A 22,680-nucleotide genomic window follows, 5' to 3' on the forward strand; every position below is an offset into this window, starting at 1 on the left:
GAAGGTTCAGTAAACCAGGTTCTTTGTCAAACTGCATTATTAAATATTTAGTTGCATGAGCCGCTATGTGGAGACACCTAGAGACATGATTACTGTCTTCTGGGAATTTTATAACCTATTACCAATAACCTGCCATAGGTTGTGATTTTTTTTTTTCCTTTTTCATGGCTTCACCAGCAGCATATGGAAATTCCCAGGCTAGGGGTTGAATTGGAGCCACAGCTGCCAGCCTACACCACAGCCACAGCAACGCCAGATCCGAGCTGCATCTGCGACCCACACCACAGCTCAAGGCAACGCCGGATCCTTAACCCGCTGAGCAAGGCCAGGGATCGAACCCACATCCTCACAGAGACTAGAACCCGCTGGGCCACAATGGGAACTCCCTACAGGTTATAATTTTATTTTAGAAGTTTTATTCAATCCGCAAATATTTATTGAGTACAGCTATGGACCACATATTATTTATAACTAGGATATATTTCCTCAAGGCGCAGCAAATGTAAGAGTAAAAGAACTAAATTAAGATACTGATGAAATGGAGCTCCCATTGTGGCTCACTGGGCTATAAAGCTGACTAGTATCCCTGAGGATGCGGGTTCAATCCCTGGCCTCGCTCAGTGGGTTAGGGATCTGGCGTTGCTGTGAGCTATGGTGTAGGTCAAAGATGTAGCTCAGATCTGGTGTTGCTGTGGCTGTGGTGTAGGCAGCTACAGCTCTGATTCAATCCCTAGCCTGGGAACCTCCATATGCCGCAGGGGTGGCCCTGAAAGGCAAAAAGAGAAGAAAAGAAAAAAAAGATACTGATGAATTATAGTAGGACTGTGGTATATCAGGATGAGTGTATTTTAGGAATGTCACAGGGTGGATATTAGATATTTATTAGACAACAAATAATAATTAAACAGGGAGATGCACAAGATAAATCAATAGGAAGGTATTAGTTAGAGAGCTGTTAGGCTCAGTCACTTGATATGTACGAGCATTTATTCTTTTCAAAATTTGCTGAGCACCTGCCCGTTGCCAAGCACTGATAAAGGCAGAAGATACAGCTGTGAGCCAGCTAAGTGTGGTCTCAGCCCCCGGAGGTGTTTATGCTAGAGGAGAAGAACAACGTTAAATCATTATACTTGTGATCTAGCCCATGAGTTGTCATGACAACATGCTACAGAAGATCTGCCTCCTGAAGACTTCTCTTCTCCTGGGGGATCAGAGGAAGTGATCCTAGGAGCGTGATGCTCGAGGTGAGGCCTCCTGGGCACATCACGGCTGGGTGGGGAGGGGGTGGGTGTTCCAGGTGGAAAGTACAGCTCCCGAGGAGACATGAGGCTGGGCAGGTGCTCAGTCCTTTGGAGAAACTGGAAGAGGACATTGGAGTGACTGGAGTGTAGACGGGGTGGGCGGAGAGACAGCATTGTCTGAGAGGAGGCCGAGCAGCAGGCAGGCAGGAGCCGAAACGCAGCCTCACAGCCTGTGAGGAGGGTTTCGGATTGATGTGCTGAGAACCGTGAGGAGCCACGGGCGGAGTTTTTGGACAGCTTTACAGAGCTGTGATTCACATATTGCAGAATTCACCGCTCCGAGTGTCCCGTCCCCGCTCCAGGATTGGCTCAGTTGTGCCGGCATCGCCATGATTCATTTTAGAACATTTTCATCACCTTAAAAAAAATCTTGCACCCTTGAGCGGTAGCCACCCTGCCTCCCCCCGCCACCCCCCGAGGCTTTGGCAACCACTAACCTGCTTTCTGCAGAGTTGCCTCTTCTTGATATTTCATATAGAGGCAGCATGTGATCTTATGTGACTGGTGTCTTTGACTTAGCGTGATGTTTTCAGGATCCATCCGTGTTGTAGCATGTACCAGTACTTTCTTTACTTAGTTATTTTTGCAGCCAAATGCGGCTTCATTGTGCGGATTATACTGCGTTTTGTCTGCCATCCATAAGTTGGTGGGTGTTTGGATTGTTTCCTCTTTTTGGCTGTTAGAAGAGTGTTATTAAAAACATTCACGTTCAAGTTTTTGTGTAGACATGTTTTCATTTCTCTTGGGTATATACCTCAGAATAGGATTTCTGAGCCATCTGTCAGTAGAAGATTTTAGGATGATCTGACTTAGATTTTTTTAAAGTTGTGACTTTTCAACTCTAGATGCAGTACCCCTCTGCACTGGACCAGGGGAAGAATGGACAAGAGTGGCTGTGAGGTGACGGGTTAGGAGACCGTTGCTGGAGCAGGCAAGGCTGCACTGTTTGTTAATTTAGGGTGTGGTACCCTCAACTCAGTATTCCATTATAAACATGGGAAAGTGTGGTGGAGTTGAGAAAAACCAAAGGGAACTCCCAGGTGACAAAAAGGAAGAGACCCCAGAAGCCAGAATTAGTAGCCCAGGGCTGGTATAAGACTGGTAGTAGACCTTCGAGGCTGGAGGCTTGGCCTGTAACCCTCATGTGGATGCAAGCAGCGTGGCCTGGCCTGACTGGGCTGGCATCTGTAACCAGGGACCTATATGCAGCTGGCTTCTCAAAGAGCTGCCCAGTTCTCTGTCCCTGGCCTAAGGGAGTGTCAACGGTCCATGCAGGCACAGCAAGATCTTTTTTTTTTTTTTTTTAACCCCACGGCAGTTGGAGGTTCCCAGGCTAGGGGTCCAAACAGAGCTGTAGCTGCCAGCACACACCACGGCTACAGCAACAGGGGATTCGAGCCTCGTCTGCGACCTACACCACAGCTCACGGCCACACTGGATCCTTAACCCACTGCGCGAGGCCAGGGATCAAACCCGCATCCTCATGATTCCTAGTCAGATTCATTTCCACTGAGCCATGATGGGAAATCTTTTTTTTTTTAATTTAAAAATTTTTTAAATTATAGTTGACTTACAGTGTTCTGTCAGTTAATGCTGTACAGCAAAGTGACCCAGTCATACATATGTATGTTCTTTTTCTCATATTATCTTCCATCACGGTCCATCGTAAGTGATTGGATACAGTTCCCTGTGCTATATACAGCAGGACCTCATTGCTTATCCATTCTAAATGTAATTTAGATTGTTTTAATTTTTAGATTTTTTAAAAATTAAAGTTGACGTACAGAGTTTCAGTTGTACAGCAAAATGATTCAGTTCATTTTTTTTTTCAGATTCTTTTCCATTATAGCTTATTATAAGATAACTGAATTTAGCTCCCTGTGCAACATAGTAGGTCTTTGTTGCAGAAAAATCTGTCATGGGGGTATTTTTACTACTCACATAGTTTGAAAAACCCCAAGCCAAGAATTTAGGATAGGAAGTAGGTCTGTACTCTTGAAATTCTGGTGCCATCATGGCACAAGCAAATTCAAAACCAGCTTGAAAAGAACCACATCTTCAACCTGGGATGTAAGGGATTTCTGTAAAATAGCCCCACCAGAGACAGCCTCACACAGAATGGTCTAAACACTGGAGAAAGCAAATTGCCATGAGGGAGTGTTCACAGGTGTAGACAAACATGTGACAACATTTCTGAATGCAGAGCAGAAACCTCAGACTATGGTTTTACATTGGTTTTGTTGACAAAAATGAGTCAGAGAAGTGGAAAACTGGAGTTCCTGCTGTGGTGCAGCAGGATTGGTGGCATCTTGGGAGCACTGGGACACAGGTTCAATCCCCGGCCCGGCACAGTGGGTTAAGGATCCGGCATTGCTGCATCTGCAGCTTAGGTTGCAACTGCTGCTTGGATCTGCTCCCTGGCCCAGGAACTCCAAATGCCAAGGGGCAGCCAAAAATAAAAATAAGTGGAAATTTTTATTTGAGTCACATTTGAGGATTATAACCTGGGAACAGCATCTCAGAAAGCCCCAGGAGCTGTTAGGAGTCCAGGCCCAGTTATGTAAGTTTTTGAGACGGGGCTGTATGTTCAGCAGCTTCCACAGCCCAGACCCCAGCATCATCGCAGTCCCTTACGAGGTAGAAAAGAAGTGTGCTCTCTAAGGGGGCTGTCCTGTCTCTGGGGCAGCTGCTCTGTGAGGTTGAACAGGTGTTCCTGCCGACGGGGAGCTCGGCTGATGGAAGATGTACACACACAATGATCAGTGAAGAGAGCGTGGAGGCCAAAGGGCAGAGACCGTTTTTGTGTGTTTACATTTTTCTTGTCTTGCCATAACGCGTAAATTTTACTTTACGGTAGCAGTGATCAGAAGTGGCCAGTTGTACTAAAGACGGAGCCTCCCTGGGAGCAGTCAGGTGAGTGGATCGGGAGGAGTGGTTGAGATGGAAGATTTTGCAAGTGCAGTGTGCGTTTTATCTGCACAGCGTCCTGTTCGTGGGGACCAACCATCTAAGGAGAGGCTACCACGTGCCAGGCCGGAGGGGTAAGGGACACAAGGTCAAAGCAAAGCCTAAACTGTCTGTTGTGGAAGGCCAACAAGCAGATCAGTTGCTAGAGAACAGGTGGCCAAGGGTGTGATAAAGGCTGGTGTAGACCTGTGGGTGCAGAGGAGGGAGTCTGAATCCGGCTCGTTAGGGCAGCAGGGAGGGTTTCTGGGGCCGAGTTTTACTGTAAGCAGTAGCAGGAGGGTGGTGGTTTCAAAGGAACACGAGACGTTCCGGGACAAGGTCACTGCCTGGCGCTGGGAGGAGGCAAGGCCGGCATAGCATTTCCACAAGTGTCTCATGTGAAGTAGGGTCAGATGCAGAAAAAGCACTCTAGCCAAGTGCGTTTGTGGAACGCTGGGTCAAACAAGGCTAAACAGGATCACACCTCTCGGAGTAGGGGGTTGTTGCTTAAGAGTTTGGAGCATTTTCCAAATTTCTGTGTCCATCAAATTGTTTCATTTGGGTGTTTTCACAGAAAGCCAGCGGCTCTTCCTCTGGGCACACTTTGGACGTTGGGGGGCTAGAGAGGTTGGCGGGAAGGGAGTCATATGGATTCCTATCTGTGCTCGCAGCTGTGAACTGAAGTGTTTTCAGCAGGGGAATGACTGATCAAATAAAACATGTCATTTAAGCCTTTACAGAATTAAAGCCATTTAGTTTCCCCCTTAGACAAACATAAGCTGAAAGAAAAAAAAAATCACATGTTTTGAAAACTAAATTTTCCTTCTGAAAGAATGTGCTGGTGCTGATTCTTCTCTAGAAGCTGCAGCCTTCTGTGTAATTGGCTCCTGGTGGAAACTGTACCGGCCTGGGGCCAGGTTTGCAGACCCAGTTGGAAGCCGTTAGCATTGGGGAAATGCGTCTTCAGGCTGGCGGGCAGGAGCCCCGTCTGCAGTCTCGCCATTGAACCTGCACAGTGCTCCCTTTCTGGTCTGTTTGTTGGCAGGGGACCAGCAGGTGCGTGCATGTCACTGGCCAGTGACCAGCACAGCTCTCCCCTGCGGGCCAGCCTTCACTCAGCTTTGTGACCACAGATACAGGAACAGACATGTTATGATGCCAAATCCCAGTCCACATGGAAAGGTTAACGCTAGGTTTTTCTGAGGGACTGTGGGTAATCTTTATTTTTTCCCCGTCTCCCCCAAAGTCGCATTGTGATGGTGGGGGCAGGAGAGCTTGATGATGGGGAGAGTCTGTGGAAATGGCCTCAGTCCCTGAAGACTAAACGCAGGAGTCAGGCGACTTTTCAAGGCTTATAGGGTTCTAGAGAATTGATGGTTTTGCTACATAGTAAGCTCAAGGGGGGGACTTCGGAAAGTTTATTACTTTTGAGAAGGGCACCCTCTTGGATTTACACAGTTCCTTTCCTTTTCTTTTTCTGAAAAGCTCCCCGTGGCCAGAGGTGTTGCTTTGCGCTGTTGGGAAGGAGTGGGGTTCCACCCCGCTTTGCAGGTGGAAATGCTCAGGCCCTCGGAGCACCGGGTGGTGGGCCTGACATCACGCCTCGCATCAGAGGCAGCTGCTTTGGCCACTTCCCTCCTCCTTGAACTCACTAACGGTCTCTCGGCCCGGATTTGGGTGGGCGGCCATCTCCATCCTCCATCCTCGTGGCGCTGTGATCGGGCTTGCTCCTGAGCACCGTGGAAGCCCACAGGGTCCTGTCATTGGAAGGGGTGATGGGACTGGCCGACAGCAGGGCGGGGGTGGCAAGTGGCTGGCAGTTTACAGAAGGCCAGGCGGAGCAGGGCAGGCAGCAGCTGTCACGGCCGTTTGTGCAGAGGCAGGGTTCATTTCCAAAGCCCACACTTGCCTTTGCAACATGGTGTAAACAGTCCCTTGCTAATAGCAGAGCCCAAGTTCCTGCCTCTGTCCCCTTGGCTTGGCTTCCCCTCTAGCCCCCACCCCCGCCCGGAATTTTACAGTCTCTTTTTTTATTGGCGCCCTTTCTTATAAAAATGGTCAAAATGGTTTTTCTCTGTGAGCTGAGATGATTTGTCTTTGCCAAATAGCTCGCATGCCCCTTGCTTTCTTGGTCTGTTTACAGCGAAGTCGTGTATACCTCACGGTATCGACCTTCTCGAAATTCTTGGGGTCTTTAGAAGCCAGATCTCTTCCCCTCCTGTGAAGCTGTCAGCAGATTCATTTGGTGTCATCTTTGGAATATTAGAAACTTGAACCAAGTAATTAAACTCTTTTGAGTTGTGGTTTTTACAAATGGTTTGACTCATCTCTGTCTCCAAGCTAAGGACAAGGCAGCTGTCAGTTCCAGGAAGTGCCCTTTCAGAAAACTGCACAGGCTCCCCTGGTTTGCTCAGAAAGAAAGAAGTCCTTTCTTTCCCTCAGAGACAGCAGCAGTGCTCAGCTCGCCAGGCTTCTCTCTGCGGGTGTAAACGGTTCTCTGTCTTCCTCCCTCAGGGTGTGGAACAGGCCGAGCGTGGAGCACTTGTAGCAGTGGGGGCGCTTTCTGCTGCGTCGCCTCATGGGCGGTTCCGGGTTGCGTGTGTGATTAGTTGTTGTGTTAGCATGTTAGCCATTAAAAGGTGATGCTTCTTGGATTCCTTTCTTTCCTAAGTTGGGAAGTCCATTCCTGATGTTTCATAACCAGGCACACTCCATGTCACAGGCTGGGTGGTATTGACTCTGGGCTGGACAAGTTTCACGGCCTCAAGTGTTTCATAACCGCTAGTTGTCATCTCTGCACGTGTGTGGATCTGATCACGGGCGCTCATGTTCTGCCACTGGGCTGTGTGCATTGCTGGTACAAAATATGTCTAAACCAGTATGAAAGATCCCTTTTAATGACTATTCAACTAAGCAATTTTTCTCTTTTTTTTTTTTTTTCCAGGGTGGCACATGCAGCGTGTGGAAGTTCCCAGGCTAGGGATCGAATCAGAGCTGCAGCTGCTGGCCACAGACACAGACACAGCAATGCCAGATCCCACTGAACGAGGTCAGGGATCGAACCCGCATCTTCATGGATACTATTCAGGTTCATAACCCCCTGAGCCACGACGGGAACTCCTAAACTAAGTAATTTTTAGAAAGGTGATTAAAAAGCATGTGTGACTGTCACCACCCTCCCCCCCTGCAGTGTAAAGCACTGGCAAGTCATGCAGTTGACAGCCTGTTGGAGTTGATGCGTTGTGGTTCCCTGTGCCAGGAGAATGGTGTTGTTGTCTGTATTTAAAACACCAAGTGGGAAGTGACTACTCATGCATGTGGGGCTTCTTTTTGGGGTGATCAAACTGTTAAAGTTGATTACGGTGATAATTCCTTAAGTATGAATATACCAGAAACCTCAGAATGGTGTACTTAAAAGGGTGTGTGGTTATATCTCAGCAGAGCTGTTTAAAAATAGCACAAGTACCACTGAGCCCCACTAAGCAGTTCTGGGAAAGAGGACCTGGTCGATGCTTGCTCGGAGCTGACACAACAGGATTGAGGGTCTTGGGTATAACAGACTCACTTTTTTCCTGTATTTCTGTTGCTAAACATGGCTACTGGGATGTGAACTCACTTCATCTCCAGAGGCAGTGGCAGTTGTCACAGCACTTCACACGTCAGGACTGGGGGCCAGAGGGGGACGAGAAGCCCCAGCACGTCTGGCAGCTCAGTCCCAGCCAGCTCCCAGCCGCTTGGAGTGAAGTGGGCCCTCACCCGGCACCTGCTGCCCAGAGTCCTGATCAGTTTTTATAGCTAATCTGCTTCTGATAAAGAGATTCTTTTTTAGAGCTCTCAGTACTGGTGACTTGTGGGAGGGGCCAAAATCTTGTGCCCTCGCTCAAACTCGCTCCTCTGATACCAGTGGATTCTCCTGTATTGGAAAAAGATGGTGGCCTGCGACCTTCTCGCAGAATGAGCTCTGGTGTTGGCTGGGAAGGCCCCGTGTGATGAACGCCGGGCTCTGGAAAGCTGCAGCCCAGGTGTGTGGCAGGTGTGTCAGCGCTCGGCCTCTGGCCCGAGGTGGCGGGGCGGGCAGGGGAGCCGCCCCCTTCCTGGTCCTGTGGACTCAGAGGTACAGGGAGTCGATGGTGACATCCAGGGACCCTGTTAACCCTCAAAACACAGGTGTGCCGAGCTGAGCGCCAGGGAGCACGGGGCCCTGGGGGGCGGAAGCAGCAGTAGGCATGTTGGCTTGGCGGCTCTGGTGTCCTAGATCGGGTCTCTGCTTTCTGTCCCCCTCTCTGGCTGGTTCTCGGGGAGGCAGGCGGGCTGCTGCTGCATCTCTGTGGCAGTGTGTTGGGGACGAGGAAATGGTGGATGGTGAGGGTAAGAGACAGTGTTGGAAGAGGCCGTTTGGAACCTCTGGGGTTTCTTCATCTTCCTAATGGATTAGATGTGCACTGACCTGGGAGCCCATCCAGGGCTTGAGGACAGTTAAGAATTGCAAGAAGCAGGAACATGCTTCTCTTTTCAAGAGGAAACTGGTATCCATGTTACACTTAATTAAGTTGGATTGTAGTCCACAGTGGCGGTTGTATCCTTTATATCTGCTTATCGGAAGTATTACGTAACATATTTTAAGTTAAAACAAAGGAAAAAGGTCAGCTGTTTAGGGCCGTTAGAAGCTGGTTCAGGAACAGGAAGGCAGGGGCTGCTTCTTAAGTTGGCCTTTGACCAGGAAATCATCAGATGAAGAGACAAGCTCATCGAGGTCTGGGTGGAAGCTGCCTGCTTACTATGCATGGTACAAGCAGGTGGACTCGGTTGGGGTCAATGTTTCCTGAGCATATAGGAAGGTTCCTAGTTAGTCTTGGAGGACCAGATTCTGGACGGAATTCAGAATCGTGCCGAGTCAGTAGCGCAGAAAATCCTGCTAATGAGCAGACGTCACTCACGGGCCATCCTGGACCCGTCCTGAGAACTGTGCCGCCCGCTCCCTGCTCTCTGCTCTTCCTCCACTGTTTTTACCTTGGTGACTGCCCCACTTTACCTTCCCCAGGAGCAAACTTAGACGTTTCCAGAAGGTGTTTGACGTCCATGCCGAGCCTGCTTTTTGGCACGGCCTCTGTCACCTTCTCTGTAGACATCCTCAGACCTCCCGAGGTCAGCCCCCTGTTCCCCCCACCCAGCTGCAGGCTGACGCCAGTGTGCCCATCAGTGTCCTTCTCCAGCACAGTTCTTGGGGCTGGTTCAGCTGCCACCACCACACCCTGAGCTTCTGGAGGGAGCTTTCTTGGGCAGGTGCTGGGTGAAGGTTCGGGGAGTAAATGAGCCCTGTGTAGTGATCCCCTGTGTCCAGAAGGTGGCGGCAGACACACGTCCGTTGGTCCAATTGGCAGCAGGCTCGATGAGACCGTGTTCTGTGTTTGGGTCCCTGTGCAGGTGAGCGTATGGCCCCCGTTCCATTTCAGGTGTGCTAATACACGGTGTGCAGGTGCGCCCGAGATGGAGCTCCCCTCGCATGGGACTCCCCTGGGCCGTGAGGCTGCTCCTCAGCTGATGGCGGTTTATGCTCTCGCTTGCCTTTCCACTGCCGGTTTGGTTAGTGTGGGGTTAGGGTCTGCAGGCGATCTCGGACTGTATGTTGTCGAGGCCCATCCTGCCATCCATCTGCCCAGCTGTGCTAAGAACCTCGAGATCGAGGACGCCAGATCTGCACATAGGAAACCAAGAGGATGCAGAGGCTCGCTCGCCCCTTGAGTGCAGACTGTGTCCGGGTGGGTGGACGAGGGGCTCGTGGTGCCGGGTGGTGTGGGGTGGGGATCGCGGGGGTCTCGGACTCTGGGGAGGAGCTGAGATGGCTTCCAGTGCATGGAAGCTTTAGAGGGAGCTAGAGAACGAATACTTTTGCGTGCTTGCTCTGTGTCAGCCCGCTCAAGATGCATTTAATCCTCATAATTTTGTGAGGTGAGTGATAGTAGTTTCGTAACATGTATAAGAAAATTGGGACTCAGATTGTGGAACCTGTCCACAGTCTCAGAGCCAGTGGATGGCACAGCCAGGACTCAGAGCCAGGTCTTCCGGAGCTCAGGGCCAGGTGCTCTGACCCTCGGAGCACTGTCCAGGGAGTCGGTCCCGCTGGCTTGCCTCTCCCTCCCATTGTCCCTCGCACTGTCCACTCTCACCACCCCTCGCACTGTCTACTCTCACCACCCCTTCTCCATCCACTCTCACCACCTCTCCTCCTCCGTCCACTCTCACTGCCCCTCCACTGTCCATTCTCAACGCCCTTCCTCCTCCGTCCATTCTCATCTTACCTCCTCTGTCCATTCTCACTGCCCCTCCTCTGTGCTTTTTCTTCACTGCTCTCCCCTCTTCCTCCTCCCCAGCCCTCGCTGCTCTTGCGGACCTCAGCCAGGTCCCTGTTTCCAGCACACATCTCTGTCGGAGCTTCGTGAACAGCACACATGAAGGGCTTACTAGAGTAGCTCCAGGCCTGCCTCTGGCAGCCGCCTGGAATTCTGTTTTCCTTCCCTCTTATTTCTTCATCTATTTAAAGTATTGCTACAGGTATGCATTTCCCTGAGTTCTCAAGTCCTCTTCAGAAAGAGTATAAACAAACCAAACTCCTCCCTCATACCTTAAAAGGCAGGAAAGAGTCTGTTCTTTCTTGCCTGTGTTTTCTGTTCCTACATTTTCTGTCTTTGTCACTTGTCTCACGTAAGTCTCAGCCAGCTGAGGAACTTGGGAAGCAAACTGGATGACTTTTTTCTTCTCCCTGAAGTGTGAGTCCTCCCCAAGTCCCCTTAGGTCTGCTCTTTGTTCCCCTTAAGAGTCCATCAGGGAGCTCCCGTCGTGGCTCAGCAGGTTTAGAACCTGACTAATATCCATGAGAATGCTGGTTTGATCCCTGGCCTCGCTCAGTGAGGTAAGGATCCAGCGTAGCCATGAGCTGTGGTGTAGGTCACAGATTCAGTTCATATCTGGCGTTGCCGTGGCTGTGGCTTAGGCCGGCAGCTGCAGCTCCAAATTGATCCCCCACCTAGGAACCTCCATATGCCGTTGGTGTGGCCCTAAAAAGCGAAAGAGTCCGTCAGAACTTTCTCCCCATCCACCTTCCCCGGTCCCCACCATACCACCGCCCCTACCAGTCCAGACTCTGCAGTGTTGGCTTAGTGCCTTCCTAATAGGCAGGCCTGTTCAGCTCACTCTGCTTCACGTCCCAAAACAACAACCCAAGGAGTGTGGTCCCCCCTTGTCTTCCAGGAAGCCTCTTCCATTCTGCTCAGACTCTGTTCACAACAGCCGCCTGCCCCAACCCCTTCAGGCAGTGGCAGGCTTCCTGTCCATAGCATCTCTTTGTGGCACTTTTATCTTAAATGTTAACCGTCACTGCTTTATATGCGCACCTTCTCCTCGAGACCCGGTGGAGGTCGGCCTTCTTGTTGATGTGTGGTGTCTTGCAGCAGAGTTGATGGGAAAGTGGTTGGGTGATTGGAATGAAAAGAAATGGTAGCTGAACAAATGAATGGGAATTAGGGCCAGTCCTAAGGTGGTGCTGCAGTGACTTAGATCCTGACTTTCATCCACCACCTTCATTCAGTCCAGGGACCATCCTAGCCCCTCATCTGGGTGGGTGCAGTGCTCAGGGGCAGTGATGTGACCACACACTGGAGCAGCCCCCTCCTAGACGGGCAGGGCTGGGCGGGGTGGAGCTGGCTAAAGCTCACTTGGTTGTAAGCTCTGGTTTAGTGTCTAAGGTGATAAGTGGGTTTAAAACATGTTACCTTTTAGCATAAATGAGAAAATCTGTGTTCCTTCAACAGTGAGTTTTAAAGCTTTTTCAGTGATTGAAAAAGTACCCCTTAGGCTTGCGGTGGGGGAGGTGGAGAATTGGGGCAGGGACAGGACTGGTCTGTGTCTTGATTGGATTGTGACACATTTGTCAAAACTCAATCCTGTGTACTCCTTGGGGCATGTTTTACTGTTTGTAAGTTGTTCCTCAGGAAACCAGACTTTTCAAGGCACCACTGGAGTTCCCGCTGTGGCACAGTGGGTTACGGCTCTGGGTCACTGTGGAGGTGCAGGTTTGCTCCCCGGCCCGGCACAGTGGGTTAAGGGATCCACTGTTGCTGCACTTACGGTGTAGGTTGCAGCAATGACGCTGATTCAGTCCCTGGCCTGGGAACTTCCAGGTGCCACGGGTGCAGGGACACACACGCACGCATGCACGCACGCACGCGCGCGCGCCAGTGATTCTTGAAGGACCCAGAGTCGCTGATTGTTCAGGGTGGCGGTAGACCTGTTGTGTGTTTACTCTTCTCTGGAGGTAACAGACTTGGGTCCAGCGAGTTCTTCACTTCCTAACCTGAGTTTCAGAAGTCCAGAACCCTGTGGGTGATAGCAAGGGGCTTTTTCTGGGAGGAGGTGACAGTTTCCATCGGATTGTTAGAAGCAGGCTGATGTTCAGTGAGGTTGAGAAGCACAGGCCAGGGAGCTCTTCCCACTTCGAGGAGCCCCTTTTCTGCAAGGGAGGTGGCCGGTGACAGCAGCTAGAGACCCTTCCTGGGGGCTGTCTGGGGGGGGCCTGCAAGTCCCCTTCGCAAGTACTCAGGGCTCAGACGGTCAGGGGGGCCTCGGCCCCTCTGCCTCCAGCCTCTCTCTCCCTTCCCCCTGCCCTCTGGTGCCTGAGGCATTGCCTTCGCCACTGTTTAACTGACTTTAACCTGAGCATCCTAGGGGCACCTCGTCTGTCTGTGTCACTGCTCGCTGTGGGGACAAAGGCTTTAAGTGTAGGTACAAGTGCATCTGGAAATGGTTCTCTGAACATTAACGATCATTTTAAACTTAAACGTCTTTAAAGTTTTCAAGTTCCTGTTGTTTACAGTATTCTCTACAATGTGTATATTTAAGTAGAAAATAAGAGCGATCCGTAATCTCACTGTAACTCATTCAGCAGTGTCCCTGTAACATATTCATATGGATTTTTTTTTTTTTTGTCTTTTTAGGGCCACACCTGCAGCATATGGAGGTTCCCAGGCTAGGGGTCTAATCCTAGCTGTTGCTGCCAGCCTACACCAGAGCTACAGCAACACCAGATCTGAGCCGCGTCTGCCACCTACACCACAGCTCACGGCAATGCCAGATCCTTAACCTAATGAGTGAGGCCAGGGATTGAACCCGCAACCTCATGGTTCCTAGTCAGATTCGTTTCCGCTACGCCACGACGGAAACTCCCATGTGGAATTTACTTGAGATCAAACTGTAAAATGTTGTTATTAAATGTTGGAAATACCCAGTATATCAGTTTTCGGCTCTGTTAAATCGTGGTATTCTGCCATACTGGCTTCAGTCTCAGTAAATTATTAAAAATACAGCTCATGGAGTTCCTACACGGCTCAGCGGAAATGAACCCAACTAGGATCCATGAGGATGCACATTCGATCCCTGCCTTCACTCAGTGGGTTATGGATCTGGCATTGCCATGAGCTGTGGTATAGGTCACAGACGCGGCTTGGACCCTGCATTGCTGTGGCTGTGATATAGGCGGGCAACTACAGCTCTGATTTGACCCCGAGCCTGGGAACCTCCGTATGCTGCAGGTGCAGCCCTAAAAAAGCAAACAAAATACAGCTCGTGCCCATGTGGTCTCCCCAACCTTGTCTCCTTGACACTGTCCTGAATTTGGTGTTTACCATTTTCAGGTTTTGTCACTTAGCATACTTCATGTATGTACGCATATATGATCGCTTTACATGCCCTTGTTGTTGATGTAAATTGTGTCATCTCTACACAGCATTCTGAAACCTGCTGTTTTCACCTAGTAAGTCTGTCTGTTCATTTTAAATGCTCATTTAAGGCCTTTGTGTGAGTGAATAGACCACAATTTGTTTTAGGGTTTTTTTTTTTTCTGCTAATGTACCTTTAGGTCATTTCCTTTTTATCCCCCACCCCCAATGATGCTGCTGTGTACATTCTTGTTCCTGTTTTCTTGATAATGTCATTTGGTTTTACAAATCCGAGGAAGATAAAGTGGCATTTCCTTGATTTAACTTGTATTTCATGATGACTGGAGAAAATGAACATTTTTCTCTCATGTTTACAGGCTTTTTCTTTTTTTGTAAATTCCCTCATTATATGCTCTGCTGGGGTTTTTTTCTGTTGGGGTTTGGTCCTTTTTTAAAAACTGGTGTAAATTCTTTACATAGTCTAGATGCTATTATTTTACAAGATATGTATCTGTAATAGTTGTCGGTTTGTCTCATGGTATAAAGGGAGTGTTCTATCACATGAGTGTTCTCTAATTTATTTAACCATCCCCTCTGTTGTTGGAGATCATCTTTTTGTGAATATTTTGTGTGTTTCCTAGATTTTCTCATTAAAAAAAAAAAATCAGGAATTCCCTGTGGGACAGTGGATTAAGGAAACTGACACTGTCGCTACAGCAGCTTGGGTGGCTGATGAGGCACAAGTTCTGTCCCTGGCCCGGAAACTTCCACATGCCATGGACTCGGCCGAAAACAAACAAGCCAGTGGCGATGCCGAATTTGACCTAGTCTGTTTTGTGGTCGGAGGTGAGTGTTTGAGATCGTCAGCCAGGCCAGTTGGTCCAGCCGTAGCGTGAAGGAAAGCAGTGCTCCGTGCCCTCTTTGCTGCTCGAATCTGCCATCCTCAGCATCCGTAACAGCTGCCGTGACCAGTAAACTAACTGTAGAGTGACCTGCTATTGTGAAAGTGGCTTTGGCCTTTAGTGCTGGAGTGTTTTTGATGGAACAGGTGTTCAGAAGTACAAGAATTGAGAGTTCCTGTTGTGGCTGAGCAGGTTAAGAACCCAGCTAGTATCCATGAGGATGCGGGTTTGATCCCTGGCCACCCACAGTAGGTTAAGCATCCGGCATTGCCATGAGCTGTGGTGTAGGTCGCAGATGTGGCTGAGATCTGGCATTGCCACAGCTGTGACATAGGCCAACAGCTGTAGCTCCAATTCAATCCCTAGCTTGAGAATTTCCATATGCCACTGGTACAGCTGTAAAAAAACAAACAAACAAACAAACAAAAAAAACAAAGCACACGAACTCAGGACACCAGAGTGCTAGTTACTAAGGGAGGCACAGAAACGCCAGGCTCGCGATGTCTGTAAAGCAACAGGAGTTCTCTGAGCTGGCGTTTGGCACCATGTAACTTAGCGTCTAGGGCAGGGGCTGCAGATTTTTCAGTGCAGGGCAGATAGTAAACCTTCCAGGCCTCGTGGGCCATGTGTTGCCCGGCCCTCTCACCGCATCGGCTGCTCTGGGCTTCGGCAGGCTTACTGGGCAGCCCCACAAAGCCTGAAAGATCTACTGTCTGGCCCTTCACTGAACAAATTTGCAAACCTCTGCACACTTGACAATGTTGACATCTTGAGCTAGTGTCTCCTATTGAGAGCTGCTAGAGGATTAAGGAAACACTTAGTTTAGCTGAGGGAAATACACCCCCAGCCTTTAATGGTTCTGATTAGTGGCATTATAGCTTTGGTTCCTTGCCTGAATGTCACCTGTGATCTCCGTGTTGAATTAGGAGAGTATGGGAGCTCCCTGGTGACCTGGTCATTAGGATTCTCGCTGCTGCAGGCCAAGTTCAGTCCCTGGTCTGGGAACTGAGATCCCACATCAAGCCACTGCTCACCGCAGCCAAAAACAAAATAGAGAGGACACTATACCCCATGAGATTTGTCTAGAACTGTCCCCAGCCTGTGATCTCAGGTCTTGTCCTGATCTAGAAACCCTCCTGACCAGAAGGTCGTGTCCCAGGTAGAGCAGCATCGGTCCCCTCTGCCGGCTTTATCTTATTTATGTCAGGTCTGAAATCTATCCCCAAGTCTGTCTGCTGTTGACATTGGCCGGTTGGCAAGGCTTGGCCTCAGTGTGGCACTTCCCGGCTCCATAGGACAGAGGCAGTGGGCACGGCACAACGGCAGAGGAGCAGTGTCTGCAAGGAGGGGCTGCATCTCTGAACCCCCCCCCCCCCCGAAATGGGAGGGAGTGTTGATGGGTTTGACACAGGGTAAAATACACATCTAATGCAATTAGATGGTATTTGGGAACCATCCGCAGCGGTGCCTCTGCCAAGCTCCGGGGTTTTGTCTTCCTCCCCTGCTGTTCTTTTTCCACAGCAGCTTCTTAGCAAATTACAGGCTTTGCCTCCTTGAGCCGCACAGTCTTGGGGAGACCCGGTCCTCAGCCCGCAGTCTCTCCTGGCAGCCACTTCCCTGCCAGTCTCCACACGGCTTCATCCAGCCACACAGGCCCGCACCGGGAGGTAACAGCCTGTTTCCTCGGAGCGCCTTTGTCAGGGCGCGGAGTGGGCAGCAGAGAGTGGGTGCTGCCTTCAGGGAGAAGCCGCTCTGAAGGGCGCTGTGTCCTCCAGCTGGTCCTGTCGGCAGTGTCTACAGAGATGTAAAGGGGATCCCCAGCCTTCCCCCTGCAGCTCAAAATACTGCATATAAAACGCAAAATTGCAATAAGGGTGCTCCCAAGAGGCACAGCAGGAGAGGAGGCAATAGAGCCCATTGCCTTTAGCTCAGCGGGCCGTCGGGCTCATGCTGTGTGAGCTGGGGCCGGCCTCGAGGTGTGGGGCCTTGGTAAAGGTGCCTCTTAGCCGGACCCTGAGGGCTTCTGGAGCTGTGCTGCCCAGGTAGCCAGTTCGGTTCCTGTCACACTGGTCACACCTTAAGTGCTCAGGACTGGTGACCAGTATTTTGGACTGTGTTAAAGGAAGGGACCTATGAGTGCAGGAAATTTGGTATTTGACCAGAACCAGCAAATAGGCGCCTTAGGGAGAGGATGTGGAGGCCATTTGTCTGGAATCTACATAAACATGGATTTACTGTGGTTTAAAGTTTGACAGGACCTTAAAAATTATAGATGTCTTCCTTTGTTTTATAAGTGTAAAAACCAAAAGTCCCCAGAGATTAAATGATTGTCTTGTCAAAAAAGTAGCCAATGATGGCCAACAAACACATGAAAAAATGCTCAACATCGCTGGTTATAAGAGAAATGCAAATCAAAACTACCATGAGATATCACCTCACACCAGTCAGAATGGCCATCATTAAGAAATCCACAAATAACAAGTGCTGGAGGGGGTGTGGAGAAAAGGGAACCCTCCTGCACTGTTGGTGGGAATGTAAACTGGTACAGCCACTATGGAGAACAGTTTGGAGATACCTTAGAAATCTATACATAGAACTTCCATATGACCCCGCAATCCCACTCTTGGGCATCTATCCGGACAAAACTCTACTTAAAAGAGACACGTGCACCCGCATGTTCATTGCAGCACTATTCACAATAGCCAAGACATGGAAACAACCCAAATGTCCATCGACAGATGATTGGATTTGGAAGAGGTGGTATATATACACAATGGAATACTACTCAGCCATAAAAAAGAATGACATAATGCCATTTGCAGCAACATGGATGGAGCTAGAGAATCTCACACTGAGTGAAAGGAGCCAGAAAGACAAAGACAAATACCATATGATATCACTTATAACTGGAATGTAATATCCAGCACAAATGAACATCTCCTTAGAAAATCATGGACTTGGAGAAGAGACTTGTGGCTGCCTGATGGGAGGGGGAGGGAGTGGGAGGGATCAGGAGCTTGGGCTTATCAGACACAACTTAGAATAGATTTACAAGGAGATCCTGCTGAATAGCATTGAGAACTTTGTCTAGATACTCATGTTGCAACAGAAGAAAGCCTGGGGGAAAAATGTAATGTATACATGTAAGGATAACCTGACCCCCTTGCTGTACAGTGGGGGAAAAAAAAAAAAAATAGCCAATGGCAGAGCTGACGCTAGAGCCCAGCTACGTGGTCTTTGTTCGAGACCGCTGGGTTAACACCACATTCCTGCTAGAAAGAGCATGGAAAACCTGCACGAAAACCTGGCTGCCGTGGAGACCGCATTGCCCGCAGGAGAGTTTAGTCCCTCTCGGTACCTGTCACGGTTTGTCCGTGGTGGTCACATGGCAGGTTGACGGCCGCCTCAGGGTCTGTAAAGCCATCCTTCTCCAAGATGGAGTGTTGCTTATGGCAAACTTGCGGTAGATGTCAGGGGATGCCAGAAGTCTAATCCTTCCCTGCTAATTCCTGGTATTGCTAGATCTGAGATCTGCAAAAAGAAATGTCTTGCTCCACGAGTCCACTGAGCCGGTGCTACGTACCAGTGCCGCGTTGGTGCCAACATGGTATAACCGCAGCAAAGCCGTGTTGCAGGCAGGCGGCCAGTTACCCTCCCTTCAGGTTGCCACTGAACAAGGCCGCGCCCTCGGGCCAGTACTTCAGTGTCCCCTTGGGCCTTGGTCGGCTCATCTGGAAGATAGAAAAGTTTCGTCATCTCTACCCAAAGTCTTGAAATGACATCTAGGACTCTTTAAAGTCATAAAACCTTTGGCCACGGTTTGCCATCTGATCTGTCTTCTCGAGCTTGTCCCCTCCCCCGTGGCTGTCCACACCTGCTTCCGGGTTGATCCTGAAGTAGTTCTTCTTGTCCTCTCTGAGGTGTGCCCTTGCCTGCATCTGCCACACAGGACGTGGGCCCGGGAGGGCCAGGCTGTCATAGAGGACTGCCAGGGCCCCCGCATCCTCAGTGCTGTAACCACGTGCCTGGCGTGGCCCCCTCCCCAAGTGAAGTTAACTTACAAGGACCTTCTCTCTCCAGTGGGGACTCAAGGTGTAGGGCCCCAAAGTCGTGTCGGAAGCCCCTTTGCCATGGGCGGATTCCAGATGAACGCCTCACTCTCGTCATTCTGGGGAATCTGCTTTGTGCTCCCTGGGAAATCGCCCTGGTTATTTCCCTTTCATTCTGCTGTGTAAGTTGCTTTATTTACTAGGAGAGCCCTTTGACCCTGCATGGAGACTGTTTTCAAGGACATCACGACCTCTTCCCAATGAATTACCCATTTCCAGGAAAATAATTGCAGGGAACGCTTATTAGGTGAGATGGGGTGGATATGTGTGTGGTTGTGCTTCGCTCTAAGTGCTCGCCTCCCATGGATCATGTAACCTGAGAGTCAGAGTAAAGGCAACGACAAATGCTTCCTGTACCCTAGTGGGCACTTGTGGCAGTGGGCTCCCTTCCCATCCTCTAGGGGACAGTGGGCACGTGTGGCAGTGGGGGTCCTTCCTGTGTCACTGGATTGTGGGTGTTGAGCTAGTTTTATCTGGAGGTTCCACTGCACTTTCCCGGTGCTGTGTTGAGAGCCCAGACCTGTCGTCCTTCAGGACAGTGGGGAGCCATGCGGCACTCAGACCGTGGGCGGCTCATGTGCTGCTCAGGACCAGGATGGTGGTGGTACTGTGTCTAGCGGAGGAGTGGCCAAGCCTTTTCCGTAAACGGCCAGATAATGGGTGTTTTAGCCTTTGCAGGTCAGTTCGTCTCCATCACAGGTGTTAACCTCTGCTGCTTAGTTGGGTAAAAGTTCATTTACAGAACTGTGGCAGCCAGACCTGGCTCCAGGGCTGGTTTGCTCAGCCACCTGGGTTTTAGAAGAAAAGGGCTCAGGCTCTGCTGGAGACACGATGTGTCTTGAGGGCCAGTCAGAAGTTGAAATCTTGGGATCCACATCTGGGTAAAACAAAAGTGAACGAAATTGTTCCCTTTTTCTCAAAAACATCTCAAATTCAAGTACTGGAGTTTCCCAGAGTTTATATAGTTGTTTTTTTTTTTCTTACTTAAGTGGTAAAAATCGCATATATTGATACAGATGATAAAGTAAGAGAAATAATGTGTTAAAAATAAACAGTGGTATACTGTATATGTATATATACACATAGATAAAAATCTAGACTCCCGTGAAGTAGAATAAAAATGGGCTTATCCTCATGTGGTGGAATTCAGTTTATTTTTGTTTGCACATTTTTATCTGTTTTTTTTTTCATTTTTTCTGTGAAAAAGCATGTGTGATTTCTAATATTTAAGATTCCAAGGGAGGTAGAAGGCCCTTGGTCTCCCCCCAGACCTGTGTGTACAGCTCCATCCCTGTCCTGTGGTGAGATACGCCAGCCTGACTGCGGCCTCTGCTGGGATTCGGAGAAGGGATCACATCCAGAATTGGGCCTAATTGCGATGCCCTGTGTGCTTGCAGGTACAGGGACGTGGGATAGGCTGGCTGGTAGCCCAGGCAGGACTCACGGGGGCTTAGTCCTCAATGTGGTCCCCAATTCCAGGGTCTAGTCCACAGCTTTGCAAGAGTTGGCCCTTCACTCTTTGTAGCTCGCCCAGAGGAGAGGAATATGGTAGAAGAACACAGACCCACCAGACTCACAGTGTATTTTCACGTGTACAGGAATTCCACTTTACTAATGCACATTGGGGAGAATAGCTGAAGATACAGCTGGTTCAGGACCTCTGCTCCAAGGCTCTGTCAACTGGATAAATGTAAGGAAAAAAAGTCTCTGCAGGTTTGGGAGAGTCATTAAGGAGGTGAGAAGCTGCAGGGTCGGTGACGCTCCCACAGAGAAGGAAGCCAGCCCTGCCGAGCTTTTCCTCTTGGTTAAGGCAGGGGCTACAAGGCTGAGAAACCAGGCAAGGTTTCTAGCCATCTCATAATGCTGAGGGAACAGGGGCCCCAGTGGATGTCCCAGACTTTCACCGGGGCCTTACGTACAGGCTGCATTCTAGAAGTGAGGGCTTACCAGGCACACACCGTTGTTGCAAATACTGACTCCTGGCTTCCGGTCAGCTCAGTGTCAGAGTGGCTTAAGATGACCTGCCGTAGCCCTCACAGTGTGTCTCCAGATCCACAGGGTCACCTGGGAACTCACTAGAAATGCAGCTTCTCAGCCCCCACTCCGGACCCGCTGAACCAGGGCTGCTCAGGGTAGAGCCTCACGGTTTGCATTTTATAAGCCTTCGCATCCTTCTCACGTGATGACAGTTTGAGAACTGCTTCCTTGGCCTGACTGCCAGAGAAGAGAAATTCCTCCCTGGAGGCTGACAGCATCCTCCAGAACTGCAGCCTATTCCTCCACGTTTTCATTAAAGGTCTGGCGCTAATTCAAAACTTAGCAGACATACTGAGAAATAAGGCTGATTTCCCAAAAGACTAAGAGAAGATGTAGACACTAAGAACAGACTGGCTATTGATATTATCAGACGTGGACTTTTAAGTAATCATAGTGAATTAGTTATGGTTAGTATGTTCAAGAAAAAAGAAGACAAGACGGAGAATTCCAGCAGAGGACTGCTCTCAATGTAGAAAAATGGAAATTCTAGAACTAAATAATAAAGCAGCAGATTAAGGAATTCTCTTGTAGTCATCTCGCTGAAGGGAGGATTTGCCGAACTAATGAGGTTGAACGGTAGAAAACACCCAGGATGAAACCCAGAGAGGAAAGAACGGAAAACACAGGCAAAGCGTAATAAGTATTTAGAACGTGGTGGGTGGGTTCCAGTAGAAGTGTAATTGGAATTTCAGGAGAGAAGAGAGGAGCTGGCTGCTTTTCTCATGGAACTCCATTGCCACCTGAAAGCATGGCTGGTCAGACTACGGTTATTCAGACCTAGGTGTGTGGCAGACCTTTTCTTGAAGATACGCGAAGAGAACCTGTCACTTCGAGTGTTTGTGGCCAGTTGCAAAATTTGATCAGAAATTGAGACTTTGGAAGACTTGTGCCTGTCCCTGGGAGTGATAACTGCTGACTGTCAGCGTTCCGATATGGAAAGACCGTTCTAAGACCCAAGTATCTTGGAGACAGTGATTTTTTACAAACCTTTTTATTTTTTATTGAGATGTGTTTGAGCTATAACATACTCATTTTTGGTGTACAGCATAATGATTTGATAAGTATATTACAAGATGACCACCACAATAAATTTACTGTACATCGACCACTACACACAGTAATGATTTTTTCCTTATGATGAGCACTTTTTTTTTTTTCCTTTTTAGGGCTGCACACTCGGCATATGGAGGTTCCCAGGCTAGGGGTCAAATCAGAGCTGCAGCTCCCAGCCCACAGCACAGCCACAGCCACTCGGGATCCTAGCCATGTCTGCAACCTACACCACAGCTCACAGCAACGTCAGATCTTAACCCACTGAGTGAGGTCAAGGATCGAACCTGCATCCTCATGGATACTGGTCAAATTTGTTACCACTGAGCCACAAGGGGAACTCCCGGGCACTTTTAAGATCTTCTCCTGTCTCAGCAGCTTTCATTTTATTTTTTATTTTATTTTTGTCTTTTTGCTATTTCTTTGGGCCGCTCCTGCGGCATATGGAAGTTCCCAGGCTAGGGGTCGAATCGGAGCTGTAGCTACTGGCCTACGCCAGAGCCACAGCAACGTGGGATCCGAGCCACGTCTGCAACCTACACCACAGCTCTTGGCAACGCTGGATCCTTAACCCACTGAGCAAGGGCAGGGACCGAACCCGCAACCTCATGGTTCCTAGTCGGAC

General features: G+C 49.5%; 1 protein-coding gene across 8 annotated transcripts in view; it reads left to right on the forward strand.

The window, feature by feature from the left end:
* PPP1R12B (protein phosphatase 1 regulatory subunit 12B) overlaps nt 1–22,680 on the forward strand; it is a 172,094-nt gene that overhangs the window by 71,968 nt on the left and 77,446 nt on the right. The window contains exon 1 of one of the 8 annotated variants that reach the window (XM_047754859.1): nt 8,141–8,280. The exons of the other annotated variants lie outside the window; for them this stretch is intronic. Within the exon in view, the coding sequence (XP_047610815.1) occupies nt 8,237–8,280 (44 nt within the window). The 5' untranslated portion in view covers nt 8,141–8,236. Of the gene's footprint in view, nt 1–8,140; nt 8,281–22,680 lie in introns of those variants that run through there. 8 annotated transcript variants of the gene reach the window in all.

The sequence above is a fragment of the Phacochoerus africanus genome, chromosome 12, assembly GCF_016906955.1.
Source record: "Phacochoerus africanus isolate WHEZ1 chromosome 12, ROS_Pafr_v1, whole genome shotgun sequence".
Taxonomy (NCBI): Eukaryota; Metazoa; Chordata; class Mammalia; order Artiodactyla; family Suidae; genus Phacochoerus; species Phacochoerus africanus.